This window comes from Callithrix jacchus, chromosome X, assembly GCF_049354715.1.
Source record: "Callithrix jacchus isolate 240 chromosome X, calJac240_pri, whole genome shotgun sequence".
Lineage (NCBI taxonomy): Eukaryota > Metazoa > Chordata > Mammalia > Primates > Cebidae > Callithrix > Callithrix jacchus.
Genome location: NC_133524.1, coordinates 125,664,635 through 125,688,439, shown reverse-complemented (window position 1 = coordinate 125,688,439; position 23,805 = coordinate 125,664,635). Strand labels below are relative to the sequence as shown.

General features: G+C 49.9%; 1 protein-coding gene across 20 annotated transcripts in view; it reads right to left on the bottom strand.

Moving 5' to 3' along the window:
- BCORL1 (BCL6 corepressor like 1) overlaps nucleotides 1-23,805 on the bottom strand; it is a 76,608-nt gene that overhangs the window by 30,141 nt on the left and 22,662 nt on the right. For 9 of the 20 annotated variants that reach the window (XM_054251442.2, XM_008989873.5, XM_054251443.2 and 6 more), the window contains 6 exons: nucleotides 20,671-20,800; nucleotides 14,544-14,634; nucleotides 10,997-14,257; nucleotides 5,514-5,679; nucleotides 3,389-3,469; nucleotides 1,001-1,387 (listed from right to left, as the gene is read on the bottom strand). In XM_054251442.2, coding sequence (XP_054107417.2) covers nucleotides 1,001-1,387; nucleotides 3,389-3,469; nucleotides 5,514-5,679; nucleotides 10,997-14,257; nucleotides 14,544-14,634; nucleotides 20,671-20,756 — 4,072 coding nt within the window. In that variant the 5' untranslated portion in view covers nucleotides 20,757-20,800. Of the gene's footprint in view, nucleotides 1-1,000; nucleotides 1,388-3,388; nucleotides 3,470-5,513; nucleotides 5,680-10,996; nucleotides 14,258-14,543; nucleotides 14,635-16,478; nucleotides 16,635-20,670; nucleotides 20,801-23,805 lie in introns of all 20 variants that reach the window. The other 11 variants (XM_078362282.1, XM_078362280.1, XM_078362281.1 and 8 more) reach the window with 5 other exon arrangements.

Sequence of the window (23,805 nt, the reverse complement as noted above, 5' to 3'; positions counted from 1 at the left end):
AGGTAGAGATGGGTATCATACATGTATCTCCACTTAAACAGAGCTGAAAATAAGGTTAAGCCATCTTTGCATTATAGCAAACCTGGAATCTACTGCGCACTCAATATGGGGTTATTCAGTTTTAGCTAATACGGAGACAGTGGATGTTTACCGGCAGCTCAGGATGAATACATTATAGGAGGCCATCAATTCCTGCTTCCAGGATAGAGGTCAGAGAATGAGAGTGAGAGACAGAGGTGTTCTTATAAAACCCAGAGATGTGCTTTTTCTCATTTAGAATCCACTATAGGAATGAGCCTGAACAGTACTCAGCAGAACATAGTGATATTAGTGTCTTGTGACAGTCTGTGCCTCCGGGATGGTATATCACAGCATTTGATGTGGTCAGAGAAAGCCTGGTTTTCTCTTTGGGCTGCCTGCCTTCTCAACTCAGGTCCAACAAAAATGATGCCACTTTGGGTCACCTCAAAGCTTCACTCCGCTTCTGAATAATCATTACGGCTTTAATGGAAAAGCAATGCTGTGCCCGTTTCTACTTGAAGTTCTTCTGTTGGTTTGAAGAACCGAGTGTACTTCTTTTTAGCTTAGAAGCTGCAAGCATCCCCGATGCCCTCTGTCTTCTTGAACCCAAGATTCTAGGAGAGAGAACCCATCCTCCCAAAAGACTCGACTCCCTTAAGCCAACCAGAGAACTCCCTGGTATCCAGTTGTCCCATGCCAAGGATGTCACCGAGGCCTTGCCCACAGGTTCAGACTTCTATAAGAAATTGGAGGGCTTGGGCCTTCATGTCTCCGCTCACCTGCAGGCCAGTCCGAACTCATTCAATGTCAACCCAAAGCCAAAGGCCCATGGCTGGAGTTGAGTGACCCCCTCTGGCAGCTGGAGATCATAGCACCGGGTTTTTCTGGGTCCCGAAGCCTTTGGCTGGCGTAGAGATGCCCGAGGGTTCCCAGAAGCCAAACAGGCTGTGGCAACAGCAGTGCCCCTGGCCAGGCTTACCTGCTCTCCCTTTCCGCCGCTGCTCATCTTCTTGCTCCGTCAGGTACTCCCCAGTGTGATATTTTCGGCTCTTCTGCCGTCTTCGTTTCTTCCTCTTCAGTAGGCCTTCCTCCTCTTCCTCCTCCTCCTCATTGGTGTCCCACATTTGCCGGGCAGCCTCTGTCCTCCAGGGCATTTCTCGGGCTCGCCACAGGTGCCTTCGGCCCTGGCTCAGCAGAGACTTGTCCTGGGCATGGTGGCTGCGATACTGGGTGTCCCGTTGAGTCTTTCTCACCTTTCGACGCTTAGCCGGGCTGTGGGTTACCTCTTCTTCTTCTTCTGTGGGAAAAACTTCCTGGCTTCCCATGTCACTGTCTGCCATGCCAGCAAAGGAGCTACAGATGCTTCCTGTGGACGGGATGCACAGAGGATGGTCAGGTACTTCTTCAAAGGACAAAGCATGGTGTCGAAGTGAATGCCCTGGACTAGGAGTTTGAAGGTCTGGGTTCAGGTTCAGGCTCTGCCAGTTATTAGCTGTACCCTTCAGGAAAGTTCCTTCAGTGCGGTCTCCTCATCTATAAAATGGGGATACTGTTCTCCCCTTATTGACCTCACAGGACTGTTTTAAGGCTCAAATAAGATCTTTCATGCGTAAGTGCTTTACAGACTCCAATACACCAGATGACATCAAGTATTAAAAACACACACCCTTACTCATCCACGCTATAGTGTCACCTGAATTCATACCAAAAACTTTTGGTTAGTTTTTACAAGGTGGCAAGTATTTTGTGAAGGGCAGGAGAGGGCCACGAGTCCCTGGGAAATCAGGGGCTAGGAGAGGGCAATTGGGGTCTCAGACAGGGCAAGGGAGGACATACTCCTTTTGTGGCACCACCAATCCTGGGGACAGAGCCACCCCGGCCAAGCAGAATCATCACAAGAGAAGTCTCAAGAAAAGCGAAGCAAGAAGGAGTCCCTTTCCTGTGATCTGTGACAGAGCCTGGTTGGGTCACACCCAAATGCACCCAGGCACACCCACTTCCCTTAAAATGACCCCACCTCCTCTTGACTTGCCAAGAGCTCAGGGGTGGAGCTTCCTCCCAGGCACCTCCCTCCACCGGGTCATAGCTGTTCCTCACCACTGGGCAAGCACTTTCTCCTCCTCCCCCACCACCCCAGGATGGATGGTACCTTTCCTGCCTTCCTCAGCCACCTCGCCAACAGGCCATTTTCCCTTCCCACTCTTTCCTTCAACTCTGCTAACAACAAAAGTACATCCTAAATTGGTCTGGTTTCACAGCACAGGAGGGTTGACACCTTCCTCGGAAGCAGCTGTGAGACACTCCCATCTTTCTCCCAAGGCCCAGCTATTAACTCAACAGTCCCCAGATCCAATCGAGGTCAGCAGAAGAAAGAAATGGTTCGAGGCAAATAGAGCAGCCCTTGACCAAAGCTCCAAGTTAGTCAGTCTGCTAAAAGACAGCAAACAGCCAGCACACTTTCTGTTATATAGACCTGGCAGAACGAAGCGTTCTGGTTAATCTAATATTCTGGTTAATACAGAATCATCATAGAGATCACAAAGTGATAACCAGTTTCCAAAGAATCAAATACAGTACAACGTATTTAACACTAAAACAGGACTGGTTGTAATGTAATCGCTTTTTGATGATTCAGAGGACACTTCAGGATTTTGCAAGGCCCCCAGGCCATCATTATGAGCCCCAATTACCACCTCCCTCTTCATGTGCTAAGGTGCCAGTTAATAGAACGTCAGATAACTGAGTTTACACTGTACCTTGCTTCCCCATTCTATCCAATTTGTATGGAAATTGGGCGAACTTGGGCAACCATCTCCAGCCCCAGATACCAGCGTGGAGGCTAGCAGAAGGCAGTGGTGGCTAGCAAGGGCTAGCTTTTTTTGGTCCCTGGAGGTTGATCAATACAAATTCAGGGGGACAAATGTGATTCTGCCAGCCTTGATGATTCAGTGACTTTTCCAATTTTGAGGCTGCCTGTCACATAGGGCAATAAGACCAAGGTCGAAGGTTAAATGTCTGTGCCTGAGATTGGCCCCAGTAACGACGAGGTGCCAAAGCTTGGAGCTGAACCAGCTTTCCTGAGTGGCACAGGCCTTACCTCTTTCCACCAGCAGCTCCCAACAAGAGATGCCAAATCCCTGCTCTGAAAAGTTGAACAAAGAGTCCCCAACTAGTGGGCAATATTTGAGGACTATCTGTCCCCTGCCCCAACCCAGGACACTCTTATCTCTGCAAGGAGCTGGGCATTGTGGCACAGTAAATCAAATTCCCAACTCGACACCTGGGCCCATGGCAAAACTGCTCAACCAGATTTCAGCCTCTCTTTTCATAGAAGATGCTGAGGGGCCATCACCTTAGTCTCACTCACCAGACTGACTTCGCGTGCGGGTGCTCAGAACCACAGGGATAAAGTCACGGAAACTGCTCTTTGCTTTCTTTTCCAAGGAACCTGGAGTGATGTGTGGTTTGGGGACAGAAGGCAAAAATGTTACAATCAGAGCCTAAAGACCAGAAAGCCCACCTGTGAGGCTCGGGGGAAAGATCAAGAAAAGAGTTTGTGTTTATCCTGCAGTTACTCTGGGTTTCATTTATTTGCTTCCCTTATGTGGCCATCACATATGTGTCTCTTGTAGGGAATGAGTGTTTCCAGCCCAGTGCGGTGGCTCATGCCTGTAATCCTAGCACTTTGGGAGGCCAAGGTGGGTGGATCACGAGGTCAGGAGTTCAAGACCAGCCTAGCCAATACGGTGAAACCTCATCTCTACTAATAATACAAAAATTAGCCAGGTGTGGTAGCACGCCTGTAGTCCCAGCTACTCAGCAGGCTGAGGCAGGAGAATAGCTCAAACCCAGGAGGCGGAGGTTGCAGTGAGCTGAGATCACACCACTGCACTCCAGCCTGGGCAACAGAGCGAGACTCCGTCTCAAAAAAAAAAAAAAAAAAAATCAAGAATGAGCTTTTCCAGGCGGTTTTTAAAAACAGGGAGTTTGGTCACTTTTGCTGATACCAGAAAAGGCAGTGCATAGTATCAATCTGACGGTGTGCCAGAAAGTAGGTAAGTAGGAGGCCCCACTGCCCATAGGACTCTGAGGCTGCTGCATCTCAACAAAATTCTGCTGGGTGTGGTGGCTCATGCCTCCCAGCATTTTGGGAGGCTGAAGTGGGCAGATCACCTGAGGTCAGGAGTTCAAGACCAGTCTGGACAACGTGGTAAAACCCCATCTCTACTAAAAATACAAAAATTAGCTGGGCATGGCAGCACACACACCTGTAGTCCCAGCTACTCGGGAGGCTGAGGCAGGACAATCACTTGAATCCAGGATGCAGAGCTTGCAGTGAGCTGAGATTGTGCCACTGCAATCCAGCCTGGGTGACAGAGTGAGACTCCATTTCAAAGACAAAAACAAAAAACAAAAAGCACAAAATTCTAACTGAGCTAGAGCAGGTCCCAGAAAAGGGCAACCTCAGTGAGTGTTGGAGGACTGAGTGAGGCAGGAAGTTGCATACAAGGAGCAGTGAACAGAGAAAAACTGCTATTTAAGAACAGATCAGGCTAGGCGTGGTGGCCCACGCCTGTAATCCCAATGCTTTGGGAGGCTGAGGCGGGCAGATCACTTGAGCCTAGGAGTTCAAGACCAGCCTGGGCAACATGGTGAAACCCCGTCTCTTCAAAAAATACAAACATTAGCCAGGTATAGTGGTATATGCCTGTGGTCCCAGCTATTCGGGAGGCTGAGGTGGGAGGATCGCTTGAGCCCAGGAGGTTGAGGCTGCAGTGAGCCAAGATTGTGGCACTGTACTCCCTCCAGCCTGGGAAGCAAAACGAAACTCTGTCTAAAAAAAAAAAAGAACAGACCAGAAGAGGCAGGTGATGGTCATGTCAGATGGGCAAGACCATGAACCTGGATCCCTATGCTCAGGAATGTTGGAGATTCTCTCCCTGATAAGGGTGCCCAGAAACTATTCGTGGCAAAATGGACAGGTTAGGGACACATACCAGCACCCCAATCCCAAACATCCTGTGTGTCCCTAAATGATAATAAATGTTTAGGATTTCTCTAAACCCTCCTAGCTAATATTGATTTCTATCTTTTCATAATGGGAGTTTTCCAGTATAACTAAAGGTAGAGAAGACAGTGTAATGAACTACCATTCTGTGGTTTTTGTCTAAATTCTCCTTAAACCTGTTTCTTCTTTGCACCTAGATCCATTGCGGGGAAATGGGTTGGCTACTGTGCTGTGGGCCTGGCATCTGTCTGTCTGAAAACCACTTCCTTCAGCCTTATTCTAGAGCCCAGCGGGAGCAGAAGGAGCCCCTGATCCCTGCTCGCTCACCTTAAGACTTGAGAGGGCTCAATCATATCTTCTTTCCACAGTGGAGAAGTCTCACTTATCCAGAGTGAAGAAGTCAGTGCCTGAGCCCCTCTGCCCTCACCGTGCCGGGGGTCCCTCTGCAGCTCAGCCCAGAGGGCCAGGGCCTCAAGGGGCCTACCTTCCTCATGGCCGTTGGCTCGTTTTCCTGGAGACTGGGACTCCGGCTTTGTCGGCTTCCGGTGCTTGTGCTTTCCCCTAACTCCATTGTGCTCTTTTCCTGAATCTGAAGCCCCCCTGGGGCTTTTCTTGGTGGATTCCTGGGGGTCACTGGGCGGCTTCCGGCACTGTGGAAAGGTAGAAGGTCAGGTCTGAGGTCAGTTTCGCTTCTTAAGAAAGCTCTCCTGGGGTTGAACCATGTGTCCTGTTTCTGACCCAAAGGCATGAGCTACCCAGAGTGGCAGACTGGGTGGAAAGGGCTATGCACTGCCTTCCACAGTGGGCGACAGAAGCTCTTTTGGACTGAGTTCAGGGACCCAGCTAATCCCCACAGGTGTCCACACCCCATCACTTTAAAGAGGTCTACAGAGTCTGCGTTCACAAGCCAGTGAATAAACACCCAAAGTCATTTTAAAAGGTGCAAAGTCAGGCCCCATACTCTCTATACCCAAACACCAATGGAGAGACCAGCATTAAACAAAATGCCTCTTCTGCAAGTTAGGAGACTGCATTGTTCAAATAACTTCACTGTGAATGCTACTGACACTGAAAACTGTTCTCAGTATAGGCCAACTCAAGGAAACTTGTCTCTTCTCATGTGTAAATTAATACCAGAAAACAGATTCAACTAAGGCAAGAAGAAAAACACAACACAGGAGCAATTCAAATATCCTAATATTTATAAAATCCAGTGAAAAGGTCCAGGCATTATTAATAATGCCACTTTATACTCTACAGCACTTTCAACTCTTCCAAATGCTCTCATCTCTATTATTAGATTTTATGCTCCCCACGACCCTGTGAGGAGAAGCTAATGTGATCCCCATTGAACAGATCAGAAAACAAAGGCTCTAAGACAAGAGGGTAAATGACTTGTCCAGGGTAACACACAGCTCCATGTGTCCACTGGCTCAGGGACTGCCACCTACCAGGCCAACCTGCAAGTTAGCACATTTCTGCTTACAGTGAGAAAGACCCAGGACTTGGACTAAGACCTGTGGCTCCTGGCCCCAGCCCGGGCCTCTGGGCATCAGCTCTCGCTACTTCTTCTCCCTGAATCACTTCCTTGGCTGCTTCAGCTCAGCTTCTCCCACACCTACTGCCTGGCACCTAAAAGTCACATATTCTCATGAGCTTTGAGGTCTCTCTGTGCCACTAAACAAGAAACAGAGCAATGTCAGGACTTCCAGTATTCTAGTATCCAGGGAGTGCAGAATAAGCAAAACACTGGAACAATAAAAGCAGGTCCTAGGAGGAAAGGAAGGGTTAAAACTGCTTGATCTGTTTTCCCCTAAGCTGACCCATACCTTGCCTGCTAGAAGGTTACCATGGTGTATCTCCAGCTAAGGGGATGGCACATATCTTACTGATGGAATATTTTCGGGGGCTGGAACGTCCTCATTCTCCAGGGACAGGGAGTCACTACTACCCCTCAAATTCCAAGACTCCTCCTCTCCCATGAACTCCTTCTGCTTCTTATTTTCAGCAGAGACCTGAGCTGAAAATTCAAGTTCAGTTTTCCCCTTAGCTTGCTGCCAGTTCCTACAAACCAAAGTGTTAGGTGGAGGAAAGCATCAGGAGGAAAGAGGAAGATGGGGAACTGTTGCTTAAAAACTGACCTTTAGGGGCTGGGCGTGGTGACTCATACCTGTAATCCCAGCACTTTGGGAGGCCAAGGCGGGCAGATCACGAGGTCAGGAATTCGAGACCAGCCTGGCCAACATGGTGAAACCCCGTCTCTACTAAAAATACAGAAATTAGACAGGTGGGGTGGCGTGTACTTGTATTCCCAGCTACTTGGGAGGCTGAGGCAGGAGAATCCCTTGAACCCGGGAGGTGGAGGTTGAAGTGAGTCGAGATCATGCCATTGCACTCCAGCCTGGGTGACAGAGCGAGACGCCGTCTCAAACAACAACAACAACAAGAAACTGACCTTCGGGTATATATGGCTGGAGAAACACTATTTGAAGTCAGGGGGAATCAAGTCAATGCATTTACATTTGAACATGTCCTATTTATTTCTGAATATCATTCTTAGCTGGCTCTTTCAGATACAGATCATTAACTTTTACTTCCTAAGATAGACAACAACAAGTCAAACAGAACATCTAGCAGGGCACGGTGGCTCAAGCCTATAATCCCAGCACTTTGGGAGGCCGAGGCGGGTGGATCACCTGAGGTCAGGAATAAAAATATTTCACACACTCCAACTTATGCATGAAGTTGGGAGGATGTGGAGACCATGTGAGATGAATGTTCTGGTTAACAGAGTTTTGAAATATTTTCCAAAGAACTTTCCAAGGAATGAGAAGACAGTAAAATACATCCAGCAGCAAATGAAGCAGAAGGCTCTCTCTGCTGGTGGTGCGGAAGGCCCTTCAGGACCCTGAGAGGCCTCGGACAGGTGGTGCTGACAACAGGAGACTATTTTCATTCTTGGCCATGCCCTAAAACGGGCTGTTTCAAATGAACCCCTGATCTTAGTTTGGTGATCAACAGTTTCTTTCTCAGGAAGGTGGTACATAACAAAAGAAAGAACAAAGTGATTTGCACTCCCAAGAAATAGACATTTACTAAATCTTCACAGGCAGCTGTGAAGAGCTGCTTCCAGGCCCCTGGATCCTATCACTTTATTCTCTGCTCTCTGCATCTGACAGTGGGCCCACCAAACTGTTCATCTAATATAGGATGGGGCAGTGCGCACCTGTCATTGAGTCATCTTCAGAAGCTTCAAGAGAGGCGGGACCACATCTGTTTTGTTTGTAATACTAACAATAATGGCAACCACTAATGCTAACTGAACACCTACTATGTTCCAGGTACTACGCTACACACTTTTCTATATCACATTATTTAATAGTTTTTTAAATGACAGCTTTACTGAGATATAATTTATTGAGACATACCATGCAATTCACTTAAGTGTAAAATTCAATTGTTTTTAGTATAAAGTTGTGTAACCATTCCCACTTATCTAGCTCCAGAACTTTTTCATCACGCTGAATGGAAACCCAAACCATTAAACAGTCCCTCCCCAATTCTTCCATCCTCCCTAGCCCTAGGCAATCACTAGTCTACTTTCTGTCTCTACGGATTTGCCTACTGTGGACATTCTATAACACCATCTCATGTAATCTTCCCATCAACTCTATGAGTAGGTACTATTATTGTCTTGTGTATAGATGAAGAAACTGAAGGCCACAGAGATTAAGTAGATTGGCACACAGCTAGGAAGAGGTGGGGCAAAATTCAAACCAAGGCTCTGTTGTCTGGCTCCAGAGAGCACACTCCTCGTCAATCTATCATACCACCCTCCTGAAGATGTATTCCCACTGCCTGGGAAGGACTAGCATATAGTAGCCGTGCCACAAATACTTGCAAAACATTCACTGAATCATAGGCAGAGAGTAGAAGTTAGCCAGGTGCGGTGGCTCACGCCTATAATCCCAGTACTTTGGGAGGCTGAGGCAGGAGGATTGCTTCAGCCCAGGAGTTCAAGACCAGCTTGGCCAACATAGCAAGACCTTGTCTCTACAAAAAATAATTAGCCAGGTGTAGTGGTACACACCTAAGGTCCCAGCTACTCGGGAGGCTGAAGTGGGAGACTGCTTGAGCCCAGAAAATGAAGGCTGCAGTGAACTGTGATTGAGCCACTGCACTCCAGCCTGGGCGACAGAACAAGAACCTGTCTCAAAAAAAAAAAAAAAAAAGAGAGAGAGAGTGGAAGATAGTATGGTACAGCTGAAGAACATGGACTTTGGAACCAGAGACCAGAGTCTGAGTAGTAGCTGTGTAACTGGGTAATATATCCTCTCTGAGCCTCTGTTTCATTTATTTTCTCACCTGTGGATTGGTATAGCATTCGCCTAATAGGGTTACTGTAGGGATTAAATTAGATAACACATGTAGAAAGCACAACTCTAATGACATGAATTATTAACTACCACCAAGTGCAGATGGCAGTTACCTGACCAAATATTACATGCTCTACTACGTCATGACCCATGTTCCTACCTCACGTGACTCTGACATACCAGGGTGGCTGTGAGGTTGGTGAGTTAAAAGCCACTCAAATGCCTATCCCAGGGGTTCTTAACCTGAAGTCCCTGGGTGGGCTTTAGGGGACAGGGAAGAGGGTCAGGTCCATGAACCCCGTGAAATTATTGGCAAAATTCTGAGGTCACGTTTCTAGAGACAGGGTCCATAGCTCTCAACGGCTTTTCAAAATTATCTACAGTCCAAAAAAGACCATAAACTTGTGCCACAGACAAATTGACAGCACTCTAGCCAGAAATGTGTCCCTTAGTGTATATCAACATCCGACCTGAAAGCTTGCGAACAGAACTTCAAGTTGTTCTAGATTTTTAATAAACCCTATCCTCAAATGTTTCAAGATTCTCCTTGGATCACCAGTGGCCTCTGGTCCCCTCTGGGGGACCATGGGATCCTAATAGAGTGTTCCTGGCCTACCTTTTTTGCCTAGAACTCTGCCACCATCTGGCTGGGCGTGGTGGCTCACATCTGTAATCACAAAGCTTTGGGAGGCCAAGGCGGGCAGATCGCAAGGTCAAGAGTTTGAGACAAGCGTGGCCAATATGGTGAAACCCCGTTTCTACTAAAAATACAAAAAAAAATAGCTGGGCATGGTGGTGTGCACCTGTAGTTTCAGCTGCTCAGGAGGCTGAGGCGGAAGATATTGCTTGAACCCGGGAGGTGGATATTGCAGTGAGCCGAGATCACACCACTGAACTCTAGCCTAGGCAACAGAGCAAGACTTTGTCCCAAAAAGAAAAAATAAAAAACAACTCTGCCACCATCCATAGCCTGTTAAGACCAAGACCCAGACACCCTACCTGCCTTGCCCATCTAATCTCCAATGGGCCAAAACCCAAAGCTGCTGCTCAAGCATTTGAGTGGTTAGGAAACTGATGGATTAGCGCAGAAGCCAAATTGGCTCTGACCCGACAAGACTCCCAGCAAATTCTAAGGAGGGCCCTCCCACCAGCGGTACAAGGAAAAACTCCATCAAAGGCCCCTGCTCTCCCCCCTCCTAAGTTCTCAAGGCCAGTGTTCTCTCAGTAAAGGAAAAGGAAGAACAGTTATTCAAGGAAGAGCCTGTTGTTCATTGATTTCCCTCACCAATACCTTTTTCCACTTTCCGACCTCATCTGGGACAATGGTTTCCCTACCCCAGGGACAGAAGCATTTCCCACAGCCTACAAAATACAAGCTAGCCTCTCCCCATGCTGAGGCACCATATATGGAAAACGTGACCTAGGGAGGGGACAGCAGGTCACTATTCCTTTTATAAAAGCCTTCCGATCAGTTCAGTTCACATAGCTGCCCAACAGCACTGTGCCACAGGGTAGGGGTCACAGGAGGTTGCCACCTGCAGCATGGTATAGACCAGCAGCGTCTGGGCCCCGCCTGGACCTTAGCACCCACCTTGGGTCTGTGGGAACTCCGGACCATGGCCTTGGCTTGTGGCTGCAGCTGCTGCTCTTCGCCATCCTTCTCTTTGCTGCACTTCATCTTCTTGGGCGGCAGAGATTCCATCACATCATCTGGCTGCCATTTGTTCTTGCAAGCAAAGACCCCTATGGTTTCCTGTTTCACTCGAGCCTGCCCGGCCTTACCCCGAACTTCTGCTTGGCCCCTCTGGGGAGCCGCTGGGAGACCATCCGCTCGGAAGCAGGTGGCTAAATTGAAGACCACATCACCATCCACCTTCTCCATTTTCACTCGCCCCAGATCCACCTGGCTTCCAAGCTGCGCAAGCTCTGTGCTGGAGCCCCTCCTGCTGCTCGGAACCACATCCAAGATAAGTTCCTTGGGGTGGCTGTCGTGAGGTAGCAAAGGCAGCTCAGGCATCTTAGGCAGGTTCTGGGGGGTGGCCAGGACCAGCTCATGGGACATGTAGGTGGCCAGCACTTGGTTCTTAGGCTTTGAGTCTCCTGCCAGCTTCAGGCCACAAGCCCCCTGGGGGCCTTCCATCTTAGGAGTGCTGTCAGAGCAGAGGTGGCTCTCAGATTCCTCTGGCCCCTGATTCATTCGAATGTCCCCACCACTAGGCTGGACAGATAGCGCCAGGGTCCCAGTTTGAGGGCTAAGGGTCAAGAGGACAGGATTGACTTGTTCTTCATAAGGCTTGGCAGCAATCCGGCAAGTTTTGTTCTTTGTAACAGTGTCCTGCTCTGGAGCAAAGGAGCCCCCAGGCCGTGGCTGCCCCTCGGGAAGTCCATGCATGGCCTCACTGGAGCTGAGAGATGGCACACCAGAAAACTCCGACACAACGCTGGTGGGCCTGATGGGTGCCCCCTGACTGGGGGCCAGCTGCCCGGCACTGGAAATGCCAATGGAAAGCAGAGACGCCTGGTGGTACGGGGACCAGCCAACAGGCAGGACCTGGGTGCTGGTGGGTTTCCCGTTGACTGAACACCGGGGATAAATATTTGCCGACCCCGTGGGTTTCCACAAAGAGAGCTCCTTGGTCTGGCACCCTGGCAGCCCAGGGGCGATGCGGGCTGGGGTGTATCGTTTCACTGTGCTTGGCTGTCCCTCAGCACCAGCCTGGCTGCCCTTTTTGCCACATGTGGCACCAGTGCCCTTTGGCTCTCCTTGATCAATGATGGAGATGGGTTCCTGCTTGGGGAGGTGGCGGGGGTCACGGTTGAGGCCCAGGTTGGGGTCTTTGTTCAGCAGCACAGATGCAGGCACTGGGTTGGCCACTCCCACGTAGGTGCCAGGAATGGTGCTGATGAGCGCGGTTGAGTTCTTCACCCAGGTGCTCGGGTCCCCGTTCCTCACGATCTCGGGAAAGATGACAAAGGGTGAGGAAGTGGAGCCCAGGCAGGAGGTGACATTGCTGCCGGCAGCCTGGGTGGTGCGCTGAGACCGAGACAGGACTGTGGAGAGGAGGGCCTTGCTGCTGGTGTGCACGGGGGTCAACACGGGCATGGGGGGTGTCTTACGCTGGTTCGGCAATGGAAGCTTCTGGCGGTTAGACTTGGAGGAGAGATCGAGGGGCATCTCGCTGCACTCAGGTGGAGAGGCCATCTCTCGTTCCAGCTGTGGCGGAGACTTGAGAGGAGAGAAGGTAACAGAGGTCCCTTCTGTTTGCTGCTCAGTGCCACCTGGCATCTTGGTGGGGTGCGGTGGGGCTGAGCTCCCGCTGGGGGCTGGCAGCAGAGGCTGTGGCGTTGGAAGCACCTTGGCAGAAGCAGTGACAAGAGAGGTGTCTGCCAAAGGCCCGGAAACCCCATCGGGCGCAGGCTGGGTGGTGCTACCGGATGGGGAAGTGCAGGGGAGGCTGTTCACCTCCAGAGACACCAGCTTGGAATCTGAAGTCAGAGGCCGGGCCACAGAAAATGCATATGGGTAAGACCGGAGCTCTGGGGAGGCCAGCACTCCTGGGAGACACCTGTCCTGCAGGTAGGATGGCAGGACAGGGAGCGTAAGAGTGGAGGAAACCCCTAGAGTGGTTGGCAGTGTGGCCACACTGAGTGGCTGCCCACAGCTTGGAGGCGGGATATAGACCAGCGGCTGGCTTGGGGTCAGCACTGTCCCTGGCTGAAAGGACAGGGGGACTTTTTGCATAGCTGGTGCCTGAGCTGCAGGAAAGCACACTCGACTCAAACTGAAGGAGGCTGGGATGGGTGCAGAGGTGGGAATGGCAGCTGGCGTGGCAGCAGGCATGGGTGTGGGGGCTGGAGTAAAGATGGGGGCGGGGGTGGGTGCAGGCACCGGCGTAGGAGCAAAGGCAGGGATGAGGGTGGGGGTAGAAGGCGGGCCAGAGGACGGGGTTGGGGTGGGCATGGGCACAGACGGAGGGGCAGGGGCCGCTGGAGGCGTGGATGCTGGCATGGGAGCCAGAACTGGAGTAGGGACAGGAGCAAGGACTAAGGTCGGAGCTGAAGGGGGCACAGGAGCCTGGATGAGAGCCAAGGGAGGAGCGGAAACTGGGACTGAAAGCGGAGCAGGAGCCGGAGCCGACAAGGGAACCGGGCCTGATGGGGGAGCAGAAGCTGGCACAGGCACCAAGACCGAGGCTGAAACGGAAAGGGGATTTGAATCAGAGATGAGCGTGGGCACTGATGGTGGCGCTGGAGCCAGAGCCGGGACAGGTGCTAAGGGAGGAGAAGGAGCTGGAACTGAAGTGGCAACTTGGACTGGAACCAGCCCTGAATGGGGCACTGGGGCAGGCACGGAGAGGGGAACCTGGAATGCATCTGGAACAGATGGGGGCACGGAGGCTGAACCAGGAGCAGGGGGACAGATAGGGGCTGGCAGAGGACTGAAGTTAGTGGTAACCAGAGGCAGGGTCCCCTCCACAGGGACTCCAGTTCCCAGAGTTGCCAAAATGAAAGTATTCTTCTCCCCAGCACCTTGCCGAGACTCCAAAGCCTTTACTCCGGCTGGTGAGCAGTCAACCTGTTTGCTCATTTGGGTGTTAAGTGGAGTCCAGGAGCAGTCGGCCCTGCTGTTGCTGGCCTCAGTGCTGTCAGGTGCGGGAAGCTTGAGCCCGTCTCCTGGGCTGCTCAGGTGCACCAAGAGGCCCTCGGCCTCTGCCACATTCCCAGCATAGTCCATTTTTGGCTGGGGATCATCAGGCTTATCTTCTGACTTGTGCCCAAGTTTTTCTGTAGCACTGCCATCTGGGTCTGCCCCCCGGGCATTGCTGCCACTTCCAACTGCCGTGAGCTCCACCTGCAATGAGAGGACAGCATGCGCGTGTCAGCCAGCTTCCTGCGGATGGTGCAAGTGTCCTGAGGCCTCTGAGAGGCGACTGCTGGTCTTCTCTGCAACTCGACTGACTAGGTCTCGGAAGAAGCAGAAGAGGGCCGCCAGCCAATTTGTGTCCCACCAACACCAACTCCTGGGAGAGACCCTGTCCCTTCCTGCCTGCTTCTTGGGATGGCAGACTGGGCACACCTCCTGGGCAGCTCAGCTCTGTAATTTGGTGGACAGTGTGTGGCTCCATAAAGCTTCTTACCTTGGAAAAACTGCTGCTGACACAAAACTCCTGAGATCCAAAGTGCTGGCAGTCACCTGTCGTTGACTCCTCATCAGAAAGAGGTGCTCTTCTAGCATGGAAGGTAAAACCAGAGAAGGGACATGAGGCCCAAGCTTTGAGCCACCACCAGAATGCCTTCCCCAGAATGCCTCCTGCCCACCTGGGTCCCCATAAAACCTTCCTGTCTCTCTTCCCATGGTAACTTTCGAGGGGGATTACAAGGAACTGGGGGTTCTTGGTTACAAAGCGGAGGCTCTAGCTTTGCAAGTTCCTGCCAGAGCCCAGTCTGACTAGACTCCCCTCTTTGGACTGTTTATCCCATTTTCTAGGGCTCTTGCCAGGAGTGTAGCTACCCTGGCACTTTCACCTTTTCGCTGGAGCTTACCCACCAAAGTGACCATCCAGAACGTACAGGGCATTGCTCAAAGGGGACAGACATGAGAACCACCGAATGCCTCAAAAGGCATGCAAAACCCACTTTTCTTTTAAATACAATCTTATTGGAAGTCTGTAAGGGCAACTGGCTGAAAGTATCTTATGGGTAATCCTCTTCTAAAACAAATAAACCCCTGCTGTATTTTCAGGTCTAAGTCTGAATCTTCACCTATTCACCTCCTGGCTTGCCTAGAGCAGAGACACGCTTATTAGCACTAGTAATGATACAGTTGGAGGCCACCAGGTCACTGGGTGCTGAGAGGCATTTAAAAAATACTACTCTTTTCCCTCCAGGAGACACCGCCCCTTTTTCTAGGCAACACCTTCCCTTCTACGCTCCTTCTATACTTGCCTACATTCTGTCCCCTGCCAGCCTCCCCGACCCCCGCTTCAGTCTCCCAGCACCACTCCCTTCTCTCCTGTCCCAAAGGCCACAGACCCCATATGCCCCAGAGAAAAGGGCTCAAGGCCAGAGAGCTGGGTGTCAAAGGAGGAAAACTCAACTACATCTCCCCCTGCTCAAAAAGTCTTCTTCAAATTTCAGGTAAGCATCATAGAAAATGTTAAATCCTGACCAAAAAAAGGGGGGGGGTTCAGACTGGAAGGGTGAAGTCACCCACTGAAAACCTGGTATTTTAAGTACAGCAAGAAATATTAGGCCAGGTATGGTGGCTCATGCCTGTAATTCCAGCACTCTGGGAGGCCAAGGTGGGCGGATCGCCTGAGGTCAGGAGTTCGAGATCAGCCTGGCCAACATGGTGAAACCCCGTCTCTACTAAAAATACAAAAATTAGCCAGGTGTGGTGGCGCAAGCCTATAATCCCAGCTACTGGGGAGGCTGAGGCAGGAGAATAGCTTGAGGCTGGGAGGTGGAGGTTGCAGTGAGCTGAGATCCAACCACTGCAATTTAGCCTGGGTGACAGAGTGAGACCCTACCTCAAAAAAGAAAAAAAACTATTGCCCCCTGCTCTAGGGAGCCGTGGGTGGGAATGGCCAAGGAGGAGGCTGAGGTTAGAGAGTAAAAGCCTAACACAGATGCTGCAGTGTGTTTCCTGGTGGGCACAGGACTGCGCTGGGTGCCCCTGGGGAAATACTCTGTGCTTGAGGTTGCCTCCCTTCTTTTTTTTTTTTTCTTCCTTTTTTGAGATTGAGTCTCGCTCTGTCACCCAGGCTGGAGTGCGGTGGTGCGATCTCAATCTTGGCTCACTGCCTCCGCCTCCTGGGTTCAGGCAATTCTCCTGCCTCAGCCTCCTGCATAGCCGGGATTACAGATATGTGCCACAATGCATGGCTAATTTTTGCCTCCCTTCTTTAGAGGCTCACCCCAAGCTCCTGAAGACAGCCCTGAAGAAGCCAGCTCCCACCTCCCCAGTCACCCTAGCCAAAGGGTTATCGGGTGCTGGAGCCAACCCCAATAAGAAGGGGGAGGGCCCTGCTAATTCCCTCCCTCCCGCTGAAACAGGGACTCCAAAATTGTACCTGGGGCAAGAGAAGCAAAAAAGGCAAGGGGGATCACCACGGGCCTCTCCCCATCTTTTCAGGGCTCCAGAAGGGGCTAACCGAGGGGGAAAGGCGTGTTCCCTTTAAAAGGCAGTTGGGCTGGCAGAAGTGGGAGGGCTCCACTGCTGGAAGTGACTGTTGGTGACAAACAGAAATGACTGTAAGGAGAGGCAAGGGCTTTGGATGCAGTCAGGGTGGTCTCGGGGAAGAGGAGGAAGGGAGGGCCCAAGGGAAAGGAAAAACATACTTTCACATCAACTCCTAAGAGACCAGAAAAGCGAGACCTATGCCCAGCCTTGGGTGGGGGGAAGCATGTTCCAACTAGATGCCAGGGATGGTTTTGGGGGAGTACTTAACGGGGAACAAGCAGCACTTCCCCCAAGCAACCCCACCTGGGAGGGTGCTATTTATTTACATTCTTTCCTCTCCTGGCCATATGAAAGGGGTGAGCTGCATCCTCACTCCCCACTTGCAAGCTCCCACCCTGCCTGAAATCATCACACCTTGAAAGCAGAAGCCCTGCCGTCCAAGGAGGCCGCCAGAGAACCACAAAGCCAGGCCAAGCAATAGCAGTTCTGGCTACTCCAGCCATACCCATGCCTGAGTGCCAGCCCCGAAGGCGCTGCAAAATGTCATGCAGCCGTGTTTCAAATCCTCTGAGAAGAGGGGTGGGCAGAGCTACGCAAACATTAACTTGCTCCATTGAGACAAGAGCCTGGGACAGGAGTAACTTGCAGGGAAGGGGGCCCGGGAAAAGCTGGGTCAACCAGGCGAGGTTATGAGGGTGCAGCTGGCAGGGGCGGGCAGCGGGAGGGAACAGAGGTCATAGCAGGCTTCAGTCTGGACTGAAAATCAATCTTGCTGTTTCTTCCCACCAGAGAGGAGGCAGAACTGTTATTATGTTCAAGACTTTGTGGAACTTAAACCAGAAACAGCCATGACCCATTAGGGCTGTTTCCCTAATTATTAAGCACTAGCACCACTGTCAAACTGGACCTTCTTCAGTTCCTGTTGGGCCCAGACTACCCATAAGAGAAATATACCACCCAGTACACACCGGGCTCCTTACCTTCCAGTCCCGGGAGACTTTCCTTGGCTTGAGTCCCATGGTACCCCAAGATTGTCTTCATTCCAACTCAAACCTCACCAAATACACTGTGTTCTTATTGTCCCAGTGAAATACCAGCTCTCACCTCAAACTCCTACTCATTCCTCAAGCCCAGGCTCAACTGCCACTGCCTCTGGGAAGCCTTCCCTTATTCTCCCACCAGGAAGTTTGTCAGTCTTGCATCTGGACTCCCACTGGACCCAGACATGCTACTCTAGGGCACTCACCACCAATGTACTAGGACTATATTGGTTTGCTCTCATTACATTGAATCAATGCTTGTTGAATGAAGGCATGAATTAATCCTAGAAGGAACGCAAGCAAGCAAGCAGACCCATTTAACTATAGGTTTGCCTAGAGACAGCCACCCGGGGCCAGCTGCAAGCCCATGCCTCCTGTTCTTCAGTCCTTCAGTGTAGCTGCCAAAGCTGGCAGGCCTCTAAAACATCACTTTAAGAGTTGAACCCCAGGTGCAGCTTTATACCCCAATTCCTAAATTCTACAAGTTGCAAAGGGCCAAAGAAAAGGATTTTTAAATAAGATGAGATTACATTTTAGAAACCAGTGATAGCATGGTCTAGACTGTAGCAAGAAGGTGACAAATAAAAGGTAGATGAGATTGAAAGTGACAACACTTAAAAGGTCACTTAAGCACTAGGCACGGGTTTAGAAGGAGGGAAAATCTGGCTGGACCCGATGGCCCATGCCTGTAATTCCAGCCCTCTTGGGAGTCCAAGGTGGACAGATCACCTGAAATCAGAAGTTTGAGACCAGCCTGTGTAACATGGTGAAACCCTGTCTCTACCAAAAATACAAAAATTAGCCAGGCATGGCGGTATGCACCTGTAATCCCAGCTTCTCAGGAGGCTGAGGCAGGGTAATCACTTGAACCCAGGCAGCAGAGGTTGCAGCAAGCCGAGATGGTGCCACTGCATTTCAGCCTGGGTGACAGAGCGAGACTCCATCTCAAAAACAAAAAACAAGGAGGGAAAATCAGATTTTGAGCCTACTTCCTGCTCCTTTCTTGGCAGGGATTTACAGTAGACGGTGAACCAAGGTAACTTGCCCTGTTTGGTCTTTTTAAAATTTTTTATTTTATTTTATTGTTTTTGAGATAGAGCACTGCTCTGTCACCCAGGTTGGAGTGCAGTGGTACAATCTCGGCTCACTGCAATCTCTGCCTTCCCAGTTCAAGTGATTCTCTTGCCTCAGCCTCCCCAGTAGCTGGGATTACCAGGCATACACCACCAGTAGCTGGGATTACCAGGCATATACCATGGCTAATTTTTTTGTATTTTTAGTAGAAACAGGGTTTCTCCATGTTGGCCAGGCTGGTTTCAAACTCCGGACCTCAGGTGATCCACCCGCCTTGGCCTCCCAAAGTGCTGGGATTATAGGCATGAGCCACCACACCCAGCTCCATTGGTCTTTTAAAGGCTCTGGTCCATATTTCTGTATCAAACTCTCAATTACTTATAACAAGGTCAACACAACCTGCCAATGAATACGCCCAAATCATTATCATCACACTGCCTTTCCCTAGATCATCTCTTAGTGATTGTCTGAGGACATACTTCATACGAAAAGGAAAACGCTTTTCTTCCTGAGCACGCAAGAAGAATTCTGTCTCGTTTTCTGTAGGCCTGACTTGTATACCCTAAAATTAAATTCCTTTTAAGTCCATCTCTATCTATCAGGAGCTAATGGCTTAAGAAAATGAAAAGGTCTATTCTGCCAACCTTGACCTCAGACAAGTATACACTTCTCTAGTTAGGAACAGAAGAAAAAAATAGATAAACATGCAGACTTCAATTCCTTTTCCCTCAAAATCACCAATACTCCCTCATATGCACGTACACATTTCTAAAATTTACCCAAGAAATATCAGATCTTAAATCCCAGGGAAAGCCATATTGTTCTGTGTCTTGGTGATTTATCTGATGTATATTTGAATTTAAACAGTCAATGGATTGAAACAACAGAAAAACACCAACAAGCATGAGAGAGCAGTGTCTTCTCTAAAAACGGGAGAGGCACTGCAGCCATCACACACAGCTCTTTGACCAAGGGTTATGAAAGTCAAATACAAATTCCGAAGGCCATTTTGAGTACTTTGGTTATGGGGCATAATGAGGAAATGGCATGTCTTGGTCAAGCAAATATTCTGGGGAGCAGATAACTGAAAACACACACACGTCAGGCAGGTATCACCAACTCTCGATGTTGCATTAAGACCACGCTATGTGGTCTCAACTTCCTTTGATACTTCATAATGGTGTCACTTCAAATCGGCATTAGCCTCACAAGATGGGAAAGTGCTGACCAGCAGAATGCCCACCGCCAGTTCCCAGTAGAAATCTGACCAAGAAAACCACCTTTCTTCCAGGCCTAGATCAAGGACTGAAAATATCTTACACATATCCTTGAGCACCAAACTTTGATGCAGCAAATCAAAACTGCAATCACTGGCCAGGCGTGGGCAGTGGCTCATGTCTCTAATCCCAGCACTTGGGGAGGCTGAGGCAGGAAGATTACTTGAGCTCAGGGGTTCGAGATCAGCCTGGGCCACATGCAGAAACCCCCATCTCTACAAAAGCTACAAAAAAATTAGCCAGGCATGGTGGCACTCGCCTGTACTCCCAGCTACTTGTGGGGCTGACATGGGAGAATCACTTGAGCCCAAGAGGCAGAGGTTGCTGTGAGCCGAGATTGTGTGACTGCCCTCCAGCCTGGGTGACAGGCCCTGCCTCAAAAAAAGAGAAAAAAAATTGCCATCGCCTGAGCTTCCCGTTACTCCACAGTTTGACAGTTCTTAATGAGTAGACAAGTGCTAGCTGGCAAAAGGTCATTTTTTGGCCTCCTCACCTTCATCTGAAAAGAGATAGCATGGCAGATCAGGCCACTCACACAGCCCCATCCCCATCCTGCCACAGGAAAATTAGAAACAACCAAAAGTCTCCTCCCCAGGGTCCCTCCCCAGGTCCTGATTTGTGCAGCTATTCCTCTGATGACAAGGTAACGCTCACTGGAGGCCAGCAGCGGCCACCTTCCCAGCCTCCTCACCTCTCCTCGTTGATGCCACACATGCGAATCCGGTCAGAACTGGTCCAGTTATGCACGCCGCTGTAGAGTGGTGCTGTAGAGATCATGACAGCCACTCACCACCAGATAGGACCTGCTGTGGCCACTCCCCCTGGGGAAAAGAATTTCAGGAAATCAAAACTCGTCACAGGGACAGCTGCTTCAGTCACCTTTCACACAGCAATGTTTCAATAAAGGTAATTTTAGCATCAGAATGTTAAAGCAGCCATTCTCATGAGGCAGCCTGCTATGGAAAATGAAGGTCTAAACCGGGAAGAGAGAGCACCAGAGCTTTCTAGGAATCCATAGGTTTCAGGATGGACATGAGGACATTGTTAATCACCTGGAGTGAGTTTTAAATTATCATCTTAAAAGACAGATATGCTTGAGTGTTTGAGGAAATTCAATCTATTTCAGACAAATGAGATGACAGTATATTTTTCTACACACATTTAGCCTAACCACTACAATTAAAGAGTCATACCCATATATGAATGGTGCACTGAAACACCACTGGTGATTCTTTTCTCATCTACTCTCTAATCCATGGGTACGGAAGTATTTGAATGACGTAGCCAATTTACCCTCTTCAGAGGAAGCATATGCCTTTTTATAAGCCCTTCAAAAATACTCTGTTGATTTTGAGTTGGACATAACACATGTATCTAACCTGGTTTCAAGCTCACTCCAAATCAGGTGTGGTATTCCGTGCATGCTGACCACCAACAAGCAAACAAACAGAAAACAACGTTCCATCAAGAACCACAGGTCTTGGCAGGCACAGTGGCTTACGCCTGTAATCCCAACATTTCGGGAAGCCAAGGCAGGTGGATCACCTGAGGTCAGGAGTTTGAAACCAACCTGGACAACATGGTGAAACCCCGTTTCTACCAAAAATTAGCCGGGTGTGATGGCATGCACCTGTAATCCCAGCTACTCGGGAGGCTGAGGCACGAGAATCGCTTGAACCTGAGAGGCAGAGGTTGCAGTGAGCCGAGATTGCACCAGTGCACTCCAGCCTGGGCCACAGAGCAAGACTCCGTCTCAAAAACTAAATAAATAAATAAAAATAAAAACAAGAACCACACATTTCCATCCTTGTCTCTTCATATGAGTCTGTTATCTCCATGCCCTACCACTCCCTTCACCAGCCAGTGTCCAGCTCTCACTTTGACATGCAGGACACAATCAATTTACCTACTAGAAAAAATGAGGCACCAAGAAAAAGAGCTTTATCCAATGAGCCTGTCTTGAGACTCTTAAGCTCTTGAGATAGCTTATTAGCTAAAATCCTTATTCAGTGAAGTTCAACTGAACGGAACCCTACAGTGATCAGAATTTTATGCTGTTCTCCACTTTCCAAAGAAGTAAATCACAGTAAGATATAGTTGTATAAGGGATTTGTTTCATGTATCTGTTTTTCAATTTTCAGAGATTGTCCACATTCAACACAGTATCACAATTTATTGCATTACTTCTATGAGTCAGCACCATCCTAGGTATTGAGGATTCAACGATTAATGAAAACAGACCAAAAGCCCATGTGGAGCTTACACCCCAGAGGGATGACATGGACAATAAACATGTTGAATACTTCTATGTCACAGCACATTAAATAATTCTATGTCACCGGGCACGGTGGCTCATGTAATCCCAGCACTTTGAAAGGCCAAAGTGGATGGATCACAAGGTCAGGAGTTGGAAACCAGCCTGACCAACATGGTGAAATCCCGTCTTTAGTGAAAATACAAAAATTAGCTGGATGTGGTGGCATGCACCTGTAATTCCAGCTACTTGGGAGGCTGAGGCAGGAGAATCGCTTGAACCCGGGAGGTGGAGGTTGTAGTGAGCTGAGATCATGCCACTGCACTCCAGCTTCAGCGACAGAGCGAGACGCTGTCTCAGAAAATAAATAAATAAATAAGTCTATGTCACGGCACATTAGAAGATAGCACAATATAGGCTAAAGGGCAACGGCGCAGTCTAGGGCTGCGGGGGGGCTACCATCTGAAATAGGTTAAGCAGGGTGGGACTTGCTGAAAAGGAGACATCTACACTATTGGTATTAATGGTAGCTCAAGGAGCAGCCACACAGATTTTGAGGGAAAAGCATTCCAGGCTGAGGGAAGAGTGCACTGGAAAGTCTGAAGGCAGGAGGTTGCCCACAAAGATCAAGGGAGAGCCAGGAGGCCAGTGTGGAGGTGGCAGCAGAAGAGAGGAGAGAGGGATCCACCCAGTACCTGCCTGGGCTTCATCCTCCTCCTCATCTCTGGAGAATGGGATACATTGCCCTCGCCTCTTCTCTTTATTCTCTCCCTTTTCTTGTCTTTCCTGTCCCACTGCTTGATGGCTTCTCTGAGGCCCTTCTGTTCCACTGCCCACCCAGAGACCTGGACATTCACTGGAGTCTGGCCTTTCCCTCGATCTCTGTCTCTCTTCACCTCTGCTACCCTCTTCCATTTCTTCCCTTTCCTGTCTTCTAAGGCTCCTTCCCTCTTTCTCTTCCTCCCCTCTACCCATCTCTCTGTCTTTCTTCTTCCTCCTAGTGTCTCTTCCTCCTCACCTTTCTCTCCTCCTATTATTCTCCTAGCTGTTTCTCCTCTCTCTCTCACACACACACACACACAAAATCCCTCTCCTTCAACTTTCTCCCCCTTCCCACCTCTCACCTTCCATCTTTTTCTTGCTTACCTCACCTTCCTCATTTCCCTCAGTCTCCCATTCAGTCTCTCCTCCCTCTTCCACTCCTTCCCTTTCTTCCTCCCGTGTCCCTGCCCCGCTCCCCTAGAGTCTGGCCTTCAGTTTCCCTCTTCCGGTCCCTTCCTAGTCTCCCTCTGTCTCTTTTCTTCCTAATCTGGCTTCTGCAGCTCTCTCTGGCTCCCGCACCCCTCTCGCTCCCTCTGTGCCCCTTGTCAGCCCTGCCCCGCCTTCTCTCTCAGCTCATGAGCTTCCACAGTTTCAGCTTGCCCCTTGGTGCGCTGATGACTCCCAAATCTGTATAGCTAGCCTTGACCTCTCTCCTTAGGCCCAGACCAGAATTTCCAGCTGCCAGCAACTCACTGTTAATTGGATGACCACCAAGCCCCTCAAACACAAAGTGTCTCAAACCATACTCAT